Below are 11,978 nucleotides of genomic sequence, written 5' to 3' on the forward strand. Positions count from 1 at the left end.
AAAGTTTTAGTTTACTATCGCATGGGATTCCATCATTATTCACATATTTGTGTAGTTCAAACAGAGGAAAAGTTGGGTAACCTTTCACATAATTATTTATAACCCGCTTTGATTGTAGTAATATGAAAATTAAACCTTCCCATAATTTATAGTCTCAATGTAATTCATTGACTGTTTCTTTTGAGACATACTACAACCCCAATATTATTCTTTCAAACCTCTCATATAGGTGAATTGTGGTATTTATTCAACCATACATGAGCACGTCCTTATCCATAATTTTTATCACCTTTTGACACATTCACCTTCAAGAATGGTTGAGCATTGATGATGCTTATCGCAAGTCACATTCTCTTCAAACAATTGACTATAACTATTTGTACATGCTTCATAAATTTTCCTTGTAAACTCATTGCCATGCCTTGGCATTGATCATATTTATATGACACACCTCAACATCACTTCGAAAGCTTAAGTGTACCTCTACTTTGTATTCCTTTCCTTTGATGGAGGATTTATAAAACTTATCAAAGGTCGCACGACAACCTCGTGAATGACCTTTTCATATCACATTGAGGCAAAAATTACCTTCACCCGTTGAAGGACCATTTTGAGAACCCATGGTGTTCTTTCTTTTATAATTACCAGAATGATGATTCTTGTTTTGTCCATTGTCAAGCTCACATTTATTCATATGACCACAATAATTATTTTGTCATCTTTCAAACTTTTGATCCATCGCTTCCACATTCTCTTCAGCGAATGGAGCAGATTCAGTGGGGCGAAATTCAAGATTTTGCATCAAAAGCACATTATTTTGCCTTGGTCATCATTCTATCATTACCATGGTTTGTTGGGACTTAAACCCATTGCCTTAACCATATAAAGGCGTGTTAGACCGTAATGTGCTAGGACTAGAACGCAAGGTATTAAGCCGTGTTAAGCTATAATGTGTTGGGACCCAACCCAATATCTTATCATCATGGTGTATCGGGACTTGAAATCGATGTCTTAACCTCAGGGTGCATTGGGACTTGAACCCACCGTCTTACCCTTATATAATGTTTATCACAATTTGTCTTTTTCAACAAAGAATGTAACATAATTTTGTCAAGTCACAACAAGGCATAAAATAATATCATAATATATTTTAAAACTCTTTTTTTCGTAAACACTGCTTTAGGTGCACATTTAAGATCATAAAAATTGAGAATATTTTCTTATACATTTTTTGCAATTGATCTCAAATTTATTAGATCAATATTCATGTATTTTCGATCTGTTGGAATAATTGAATGCCATAAAATATTGAAAACACTACTTGCCATTTACCTGATGAGGGCTTTCAAAGCTTATCTTTCCTTGTACAGTTGTAAGCTACAACTTTTTCACATTATTAGTTAAGGAGGAAATTAAAGGCTTTTGGAACCTAACCTGAGAATTGAGGTTTTTGGTTATTGAGTATGAATTAGTGATTATTAATGGATGGGTTTTGGTAACAGGAAATAGAGCAGTTCATAAGTAATAAACATAGTAAGTATTTGAAAATATTTTCACTTTAAGTGATCATAATAATCAACCATAATTAATAATATCTTGAAATTATTATCACTTAATTTAACAGTTATAAAGTTAAATGGTTAGTCATAATATGCCTTTATGAAAATATTTATTATCACTCTAATGGTCATGCGTTTCTTGCAATTCCGTAAGTAACATTTAGTAATGAAACGGATATGTATCTTGTATTATAACCTTTAAAATTTATTGAAAATGCATCTAATGTTGATAACCAAATAAATATGATGATCATCACTTCCTTAGCATGAATAATGACCAAGATACAATTAGTTACTGACATTCACATATTAATGAAAATTCTAGTCATACTTGTGTAGAGTCTTTTTTCATAGAGAAAAGTCTTTTTTTTTCCACTCAAAGATTTCATGTGATAGTTAATTGAGCTTCTAATTGACATGCCATATAGCTATCGAATAAAACAAACATATGCAATCTCATATTGTAAATTGTCATAGTTCACTTGTGTTAAATAACTTTGGCGTTCTATGGATAATCAAATAATACCAAATATGAGTGATCATTTTCTTATATCGTGCCACATCTATTCAAAAACGTAATAGTGAATCAAGATAAGATTATGTAGTGACAAGAATGTGATTGTAATTATAAGACTAAAGACCATCAATTGTATCATATTCATTTTAGCTACTAGAGCAATCATCGCTAATATTATTTCATGCTTATGTCTTGAGAATTCAAGATATAATTAGGTTCTATACTGACGTGTAATATAATGTAACTATAATGATACTTCTATATTCCAAGAACCAAATAAAGTAGATCTTTTGGAAAACATACCTTGCTTGATGTTCATAACACAAAAATGAAAATCATATCAAAACCTTCTCAGTTGATTAGAGCGTCTTGCAGATAACGTATTGTAAAATAAGAGCAATATAAGACAAGAAATGAGGACAATGCTATACAGAGGAGGAGAAAACTTTTCTTCTTATTTCAAGTATGTTCAAATCACTTCAAGAGTCTATCTTCCACAAAGTTGAAGAATACCCTTTTATAGGATGTACAAATCATCCGTTAGATACAAGCCTTAAGTTATACATTAATAAGGTACATATATGCTAGTGTCTAGTAATTCATTGAATGGAACATTCACACAATAAATAGATTCATAACATATTTGAGAACTAAATGGGCAGTCACCATAAACGTAATGTATCCATCTCATAACGTAAGGTATCCATAACGGATCTTACAATCTCAAGCTGACTTTTCCTTATTTATTCTCGCTGTGTGCCACTTGAGTACAACACATGTCAAATGTTTCTATTCTCCCTGATTAGGCTTCTTTCTTTTTTTTTTTTTTTCTAAAATGAATATTAATGCTGGTATAATTTATTTTATAACATACAATGCCTATCTAGCAGTTTGTTGACAACCTTGTGATGCTTTGAGATATTGGGGTTACGGTAGGTTTAGTTATAGAAGCTAATATGTAGTTGGAATTGGATTATCTTTTATTTAGTACCAGTTTAGTGCGTGATCAAAGTGCGTACATCATCTGACAACAAACAATATAGAGAAAAATAGACTTAGCTATAATTTCGTCATTAATCCATCAGTAAATTGCTCGTAGCTAACAAATTACAAATATGATTTTTTTAAAAATATTTTTATTTATGTAATAAAAGTTAATAAAAAAACATGAAATTATGAAAAAGACGATTATCAATCCTATTTAGCTAACCGGCTGTAGGAAGAAACTCAATCCCTCAAAATTCCTGCTTTAAAATTTTTGGTCTAAATTTAGGCTTGACAGTCCCAAACTTCAGATCCAAAATCCTAAATTTTATTTTCCCAAAAATAAATTATTAATTATAATTATGATTTTATCCAAAATTACTTATTAATAGTAAGAAACGCCAATCAATATTTCGGGTTAGAAAATTCTGCATTTATTATAGTATAGATAGATGTCAAATATACTATGCTCGTCTATATATAGAAAAAGAATTAGTCTCAACATAGATCCTTAAATCACATTCCATCAAAATTATGGTAAAATTAATTAATTGAGTTCAAAATTCTAAATAGAAGACAAGATCTTAAATAAATATTTTTAACATATGTTTATTTGTTAAAGGAATAAATTAGTTTTTAAGAATATAAAAGTGAATATGTCGGTCACCTCCCACGATATGACAATTAGCTTCATATATTACTCCATAAACTTCTAGGCTGTATTAGGTACCTTAAATTTTTTACCTTCAGAATATTTTTTTATTAAAATTAACATGTATATCAAATAACCAAATAGGTAGTTTTCAAAATAATTCGTCCAAATAAACCCCACTAACTAATATTTTCAATGCCAAAATCCTAGTTGTTTTTCAATAACCTCAACTAAACACTGTATAAATTTAATCTCAGATTAAATTGTGATATTCCATCAAATTTGAAATTATTTTATTCCGCATCCATGATGTATAAATTAGTTTAAAAATTATAATCCTTTGTCCACCAACAAACGACCTGTAGATGTTTGATAGATAATTAGGTCCATTTGTGTCTTGAGGAAGAAACATACTCATAATTATGAAGTAAACGATCACGTAGATTTTTAATTAATTATAGATAGAATTAATTACATTAAACACCTTTATAATATGACTCAGTTTCGGATACAATTTCTGTATTTCGTAATATATTAAATGAATTTTTATACAAAAACAACAAAAAACATTAACATCATATGATGATTGAAGAATGAGATAACTAAATTCGCCTCAGCGGTGTAACTCCCATGCGAATCATTAAGTCGATTAGAATTTTTTGACCATAATCTCTTATATAAAAAAAAAAAAAAAAAAAATATATCATCAGAAGAGTATAAACAATGTTCATAGACATTCCAAATAAAATAAACAACAAAAGAAATAATCCAAATAGGTAGTACTATCGTGTTTAAATAGGTAGTACTCTGATTTTCTTTTGACTATGACCCTGAAAAAACTTCTAATGCAGAACTTCAATAGAAGAATAGGATTTAATTATATCCCAAAGTGAAGCAATGTTCGGGAGCTATGTCTCGTAATTTTTTGAATAACCAATCACAGAATGAATTCCTACTTTGAAGCGATATGTAATATAATTTACAAAAGGCTTGAACTCTACAACAATTAAAACAATGTTACGTTTTAGCGATGTTAGTTATTTTCAATTTTATCTCGATCTCTCTTGAGAAAGAAAAACTTCTTAGGATATATTAATTTGAGTTGATTTAAAGTCCTGAATATTATGATTTCATACATAACGCAAATAAGGAAAAACTTAGCTTATTGATTTGACTGTCATCTATGCTTTCAACACTGTGGAGCAAAGAAAGGAGTTGTGGTCCCAACTGAAAATAATTGCTCAACAAATAGCCAGTCCTTGGCTATTGTGGGGTGATTATAACGCAGTCCTTGGTTCTCAAGATAGATTGTATGGTGCAACTGTCTCTATAGCTGAGGTACAAGATTTTCAGGAATGTGTGCAGAATCTTACCCTGACAGAAGTGCCCTGGAGAGGAGAGTATTACACTTGGACAAATAAACAAAGAGGAGCTGACAGAATCTACAGCAGATTTGATAGAGCACTGGGGAATGCAGAATGGATGACACAATATGGGCATCTAGTGGTGGAATTTGGACAGCCCCATATCTCTGATCATACTCTCATGATAGTGACCTTGAAATTAGACAATGTGAGCCCCAAAGGCCCATTCAAATTCTTTAATGTGTGGGCTGAATACGCTAGTTTCCTGTCCTTATTTATTGAAGGATGAGGGAGACAAAACAACACAAACAAAAATGGGAGCAGTTTGGCAGAGGCTTACAGATTTAAGGCCAGCTTTCAGGAAACTAAATAATGAAGAGTTCAAAGGGATCACTGAGAAAATCATTGCAGCTAGAGCATAATTGAAGAGTATACAGGACAGAATAACACAAAAATATGATGATCAACTAGTTGACTTAGGGCAAGAAACCTTACAGCAACTAGAAAAATGGTCTCTCATTGAAGAAAAGGTGCTACAGCAAAAATGCAGAGACACCTGGATAAAGCTAGGGGATGCCAATAATAAATATTTGTCAGCAGTGATTAAGGAAAGGAAGCAGAAAAAACAAATAACAGTGTTGACCAGACTTGATGGAGTTACTATACATGAGCCAGCTACTATACAGGCTGAGATAATATATTTTTATAAATCTCTTATGGGCACTGTAGCACATCACTTAGAAGCTGTCAACATGGTCACAATGAGGAAGGGTGCCCAGCTCAGTCATCAACAACAACTAGACTTGTGCTCTGAAATCACCACTCAGGAAATATATGATGCTCTATGTGCAACTGGGGATGACAAAGCCCCTAGGGTGGATGGCTACAATGCTTTGTTTTTCAAAAGAGCATGGTCTGTGCTGGGCAAGGAGGTGACTGAAGCTGTGTTGGAGTATTTCAGAACTGGTAAAATGCACAAGGCAATTAACTGTACAGCAATAACCTTGCTTCCTAAAGTGCCAATTCCAGCAAACATCAAGGAGTATAGGCCTATTGCATGCTGCACTGTCTTGTACAAATTGATAGCTGAGGTGTTGGCTAACAGAATGCAGCAAGTGATGCCTACTATCATTTCTGAGGCCCAGTCTGGATTTATTCCTAGTAGAAAGATAGCAGATAGTGTTATACTAGCCCAAGAGTTGGTTAAATCATATACTTGGAAGTAAATCTCACCTAGATGTATGACAAAGTTGACCTCCAAAAGGCATATGATTATGTGGAATGGCCATATTTGAAGCAAGTAATGGAAGGGTTGGGGTTACAAGGTTCATGAATTGGTTACTAGGTTATGTTACTACTGTCAATTATTCTATCCTCATCAATTGAGAACCTTCTTCACCTTTTGATGCTGCAAAAGGACTGAGACGATGAGATCCCATCTCTCCTTACCTATTTGCTATTACAATGGAGTACTTCAGCAGGAGCCTGACTGAACTGAAAGATGACAAAACTTTCTTATTTTCATCCAAGGTGTGCAAAACTAGGTATCACCCATCTATGTTTTGCAGATGATTTGCTATTATTTTCCAAAGCTGATTTCATTAGCATTACCAGATTACAAGCAAAATTTATCAGGTTTTCACAGGCTTTTGGTTTACAACCCAACTTTTCTAAAAGCTCAGTATATGTTGGAGGTGAATTCAGTTGAAACGTAAAGAATCATCACTTTTCTAGGATATGGACATGGAGAGTTGCCTTTTAAGTACCTGGGAGTGCCCCTCATAACCAAGAAATTGAATCTGTTGCAATGGCAACCATTATTTGAAAAGGTGGTGGCAAGAATCTCATCTTGGACAGCTAAATAGTTGTCTTATGCAAGGAGGATACAATTAGTTAAATCAGTGATTTTTGGTGTTCAGTCTTACTGGGCTCAGCTGTTTGCCCTGCCTGCTTAAGTAATGAAAGCCATCAATGCCTATTGTAGAAGTTTCATTTGGTCAGGTGTCAACACAATTACCAAACAAGCCTTAGTGTCTTGGGACAGGATGTGTCTTCCTAAAGCAGCTATGGGAATGCATCTGATTAATTTGAAAATATGGAATGAAGCTGTTATCACTAAAAACGGCTGGGACCTGGCACGCAAACAAGACAAGCTCTGGATAAAATGGATCCATGTTTACGATCTCAAAGGGCAAAGAATGGAGGATATTAACATACCTCAGCAAGCAACTTGGATGGTCAGGAAGATATTGGGAACTAGAGATTATTTGCAAATTGCCCAAACAGCTGACTGTAAGAAATATTTTCCCTTCCCTCCTTTCATTACTTGAATTGGTTTATATACAAAATAGGAGAATAATATTCTAACCTAAAATAGGAGATTACACAATATACAAAATATGCTAACCTAAAATAGTAGACTACAAAATCTTCTAATTAATATTTACATATTCTATCACACCCCCGCAGTCGAAATGGGAGGCTTACGAACGCTGAGACTGTCCCGAAAATCTTCAAATAAGACCTGTGGTAGTCCCTTGGTGAAAATATCAGCAATCTGATAGCGGAAAGGAACATGAAGGACACGAATCTGTCCGCGTGCAACCTTCTCAAAAACAAAGTGAATGTCCAGTTCAATGTGTTTGGTGCTCTGATGTTGCACCGGATTTCCCGAAAGATAAATGGCACTCACATTGTCACAATATACCATAGTGGCCTTATGAATAGGACAATGTAATTCCAAGAGAAGATTGCGAAGCCAGCAGGACTCGGAGACAACATTAGTAACCCCCCTATACTCCGCCTCAGCACTCGAGCGAGAGAGGGTAGGTTGGCGTTTCGAAGACCACGATATCAAGTTATCCCCAAGAAAAACACAGTAACCAGACGTTGACCGACGTGTGTCAGGGCAGCCCCCCCAATCCGCATCAGTGTAAGAAAGAAGATCCGTAACTGAGGACGGATAAAGATGCAAACCATAGTCAAGTGTACCCTGAATGTAACGGATGATACGCTTAAGTGCATGCATATGAACCTGTCGCGGTGCATGCATGTGTAAGCATACCTGTTGAACAGCATAAGAGATATCCGGCCTCGTGAAAGTAAGATACTGAAGGGCACCTGCGAGACTGCGATAGTGAGTCAGGTCATCATAAGGAGCACCCGATGTGCCGCTCACCTTCGGTTTAGTATCAACCGGAGTAGAAGTAGCCTTACACGAAGACATCCCAGCTCTATCAATGATTTCCCCGGCATACTTGCGTTGCGAAAGAAACATCCCATCCTTATGGCGAGTGACATGAATGCCAAGGAAATAATTCAAAGGACCCAGATCCTTCATAGCAAATTCCGAGGCAAGAAGAGCCATAATGGAGCATCGGAGAGAATCTGAGGAAGCAGTAAGAATAATATCATCAACATAAAGTAGCATGTATGCCATCTCGGACCCCTTTTTGTAGATGAACAAAGAATTGTCAGATCTGCTGTTTGAAAAACCAAGAGAAGAGACATAATCTGCAAAACGCTTGTACCATGCTCTCGGGGCCTGCTTAAGCCCATATAAGGACTTACGGAGTAAACATACATAATCCGGATGAGTAGGATCTCTGAAACCCAGAGGTTGATGCATATACACTGTTTCCTGGAGCTCACCGTGTAAGAAAGCATTCTTGACATCTAGCTGATGAATAGGCCACCTCTTTGATAGGGAAAGACGAGAACGTACGGATCGTAGCCGGCTTGACCACCGGATCAAGGTCTCACCACAATCAATGCCAACCTGTTGAGTCTTACCATCACCTACAAGACGGGCTTTATGCCTCTCAAAGGCACCATTAGATTGTTCTTTATGAGTGAAAATCCACATAGAACGAATAACATTCACATTAGGTGGACGGAGCACTAACTCCCACGTCTTATTTTTAATAAGAGCATCAAATTCATCATTCATAGCCATTTTCCAATTCGGGTCGCGAAGGGCGGTCAGAGGGTTACGAGGAAGAGGGGATTTCGTAACTATGATATTTAAGTTAAAGAGGCGTTTTGGTTTAAAAATACCATGCTGACTCCGGGTCAGCATGCGGGACGGATTGGGAGAAGAGGAAGGCTAGGGTGACGGTGGGAGGGACCGCCGGAGGGGATAGGGATGCCGGGTGGGGGCCGGTGGGAGTGGATCGGCGGGGCCGGGTCACGGTGGGAGGGGGTAGGAGAAGCCAAGTGATGCAACCACAATGGGGAAATGCCATCGTCCAAAAACTCATAAGTAATAGAAGTGGGAGAATGTAATTTGAAAAAGGGAAAGACATTCTCATCAAAAATCACGTGACGAGAAATAATGATTTTATGGGACGATAAATCATAACACTTATACCCTCTATGATTCGTAGGATACCCCAAAAAGACACACGGTGTAGACCGGCTTGCAATTGTGGATAGTTAGAGAAGGAAAGAGGGGATAGCATAAACACCCAAAAACCCGAAGATGAGAGTAAGATGGCTTTCGTTGGTAGAGCACTTGAAGAGGAGAAACGTGACCTAATAATTTACTTGGTAAAATATTAAGAAGATATGTTGCCATTTGTAAGGCGTGATACCAGAACGAAGGAGGGAGAGAAGCATGTGCAAGAAGAGTTCGAGTGATATTATTGATAGAACGGATTTTTCTTTCGGCTTTCCCAATTTGTGAAGACGTATGTGGACAAGAAAGACGAAATGACATCCCATTAGACTCACAAAATTTCCCGAATTGATCATTATGATATTCCCTCCCATTATCACATTGAACATTTTTAATATGACGTTCATATTGAGTGTGAATGTGGGTTTTCAAAGCTAAGAATTTCGGATAAACATCGGATTTCTTAGCCAACGGAAAAGTCCATAAAAATTTCGAAAAATCATCCATAAACGTAAACATAATATCGATGACCCAATGAACTTAACACGGGAGAGGTCCACAAATCACTATGAATAATATCAAATGGCGTCAAAGTTTCGGAAATAGAAGAATCAAACGGCAACTTAATGTGTTTGCCAAGAACACAAGAACGACAAATACTAGAAAGACTAGATTTATTACATTCAATGCTTTTATGAACCCTAAGACAATCTAAGATAGAATTTCCGACGACCCAAGCGAGTACGCCAAAAAAGAAGACAACGCCGCAAAGTTTGATGGAGTGGTGGTGGGATATTTGATGGTGGTAACCGGATAAAGATCTCTCCGACTATCACACCGCATTAGTGGCATCCCCGTCTGAAAATCCTTCACAGAAAACCCATATGGATCAAAATTAACAAACACAGAATTATCAGTAGTAAACTTCCGGACTGAGATTAAATTTTTAATGAGTTTAGGAGCATGTAAGACATTTCGTAAGGATAAAGGGGGGGTTTGAGGGAGGCAAACTAGTGTGACCACAACCACGAATTGGAATCGAATGACCATTTCCCACAACAATACCATTATTTCGACTGCTCAAATTAAAATAAGACGAGAGATTACCGTCCGAGGATGTCATATGAGAAGTGGCTCCGGTGTCCATGTACCAATTTTGGTTGGGCGGGTTCAAGGTCATGATATGCATTGCGGACTCAATGTCGGTTGGAACATACGACCCGGGAGAATCCACCGCCGCCGGTGTAGCCGCGAGCCGGGAGTGAGGCCTGGGGTCACCCCGTCGGCCGTGGCGGCGAGGAGGAGGAGCCGCCGGGGCCGGGGCCGGGGACCCAGATCGCCGCAAGGTGGCAACCGCCGCCGACCGCCACCGCCGTAGTCCACCGCGCCGACCGCCGCCGGCCGGCGACTACCGCGGCCACCGACGGATTTTGCACCGGCCGAGCCGTGGCCCGAGCCCCCCTTACGGCCGGCCTGGACTTCGCGCCGGGAATTTTTTTATTTCCCTCGGCGTGAGCTTGAGTTATCCGAGGGGAGTGGCGCGTCGTCGACCGAGGCCACCATAGCCGAGCCAGACCCGTGAGACACCATAGCCGCAAGTTCACGTTCTTCCAAAACAAAAGAAAACCGAGCCTCAGTGAATGGTGGGAGCGGCTTTGCATGGCGAATTTGTGTCCCAACCCCTTTGTATGCATCAGTGAGACCCGAGACCAGTTGAAGGACAAGGCGGCTATTCGTCACGGGAGCCCCAACGTTTTTCAGTTGATCGGCAAGGCTCTTGAGACGTTGACAATAGGCGGAGGCATTGGAAAAATCCTCCATACGAGTCGTCGTGAATTCTTGTTCAAGAGTCACCGCACGAGAAGTTTGATGATCTTGGAAGATATCACGTAAGCGGTCCCAAGCCTCCATGGCAGTAGCATCCGGTTCGAGGATAGTGTTTAACAGATCATTCGAAATCGTCGAATAAATCCATTGAATCACGGTGGCGTCAATGGTGGTCCATAATTCAATTTCCTCATCAGTTTTGGGAGCCGGCTTCTCCTTACCCTTAGGTGGAGGAATGATGTGATGAAGGACCTTGTGAGAACGAGCATGAATTTTGAAAAGCTCGGCCCATGTACCATATTGTGAGTTTTCCATCTCAAGAGTAACAGAGATGTGATTCTTGATATTGGAGACCGCGAGGGCCGGGTGGAACGTGGGCTTAGCCGGGGTGGTTGGTGCGTCGGCCATGGGAAAAGAAAGGAAGGGGGCGACGGCTTAGGGAGGAAAACAAAAAATAGGGATTTACGGCGTAGCGGAAGGAGGAAGAAGAAAGAAACCCTATTCTGATACCATGTAAGAAATATTTTCCCTTCCCTCCTTTCATTACTTGAATTGGTTTATATACAAAACAGGAGAATAATATTCTAACCTAAAATAGGAGATTACACAATATACAAAATATGCTAACCTAAAATAGTAGACTACAAAATCTTCTAATTAATATTTACATATTCTATCA

General features: G+C 37.9%; 1 protein-coding gene across 1 annotated transcript; it reads right to left on the reverse strand.

The window, feature by feature from the left end:
• Positions 1–10,964: 10,964 nt before the first annotated feature.
• LOC132054819 (uncharacterized) lies at positions 10,965–11,978 on the reverse strand. Its single transcript, XM_059446793.1, has one exon. The coding sequence runs from the start codon at positions 11,705–11,707 to the stop codon at positions 10,970–10,972; it is 738 nt and encodes a 245-aa protein (XP_059302776.1). The 5' UTR covers positions 11,708–11,978; the 3' UTR covers positions 10,965–10,969.

Source organism: Lycium ferocissimum, chromosome 4 (assembly GCF_029784015.1).
Source record: "Lycium ferocissimum isolate CSIRO_LF1 chromosome 4, AGI_CSIRO_Lferr_CH_V1, whole genome shotgun sequence".
NCBI lineage: Eukaryota > Viridiplantae > Streptophyta > Magnoliopsida > Solanales > Solanaceae > Lycium > Lycium ferocissimum.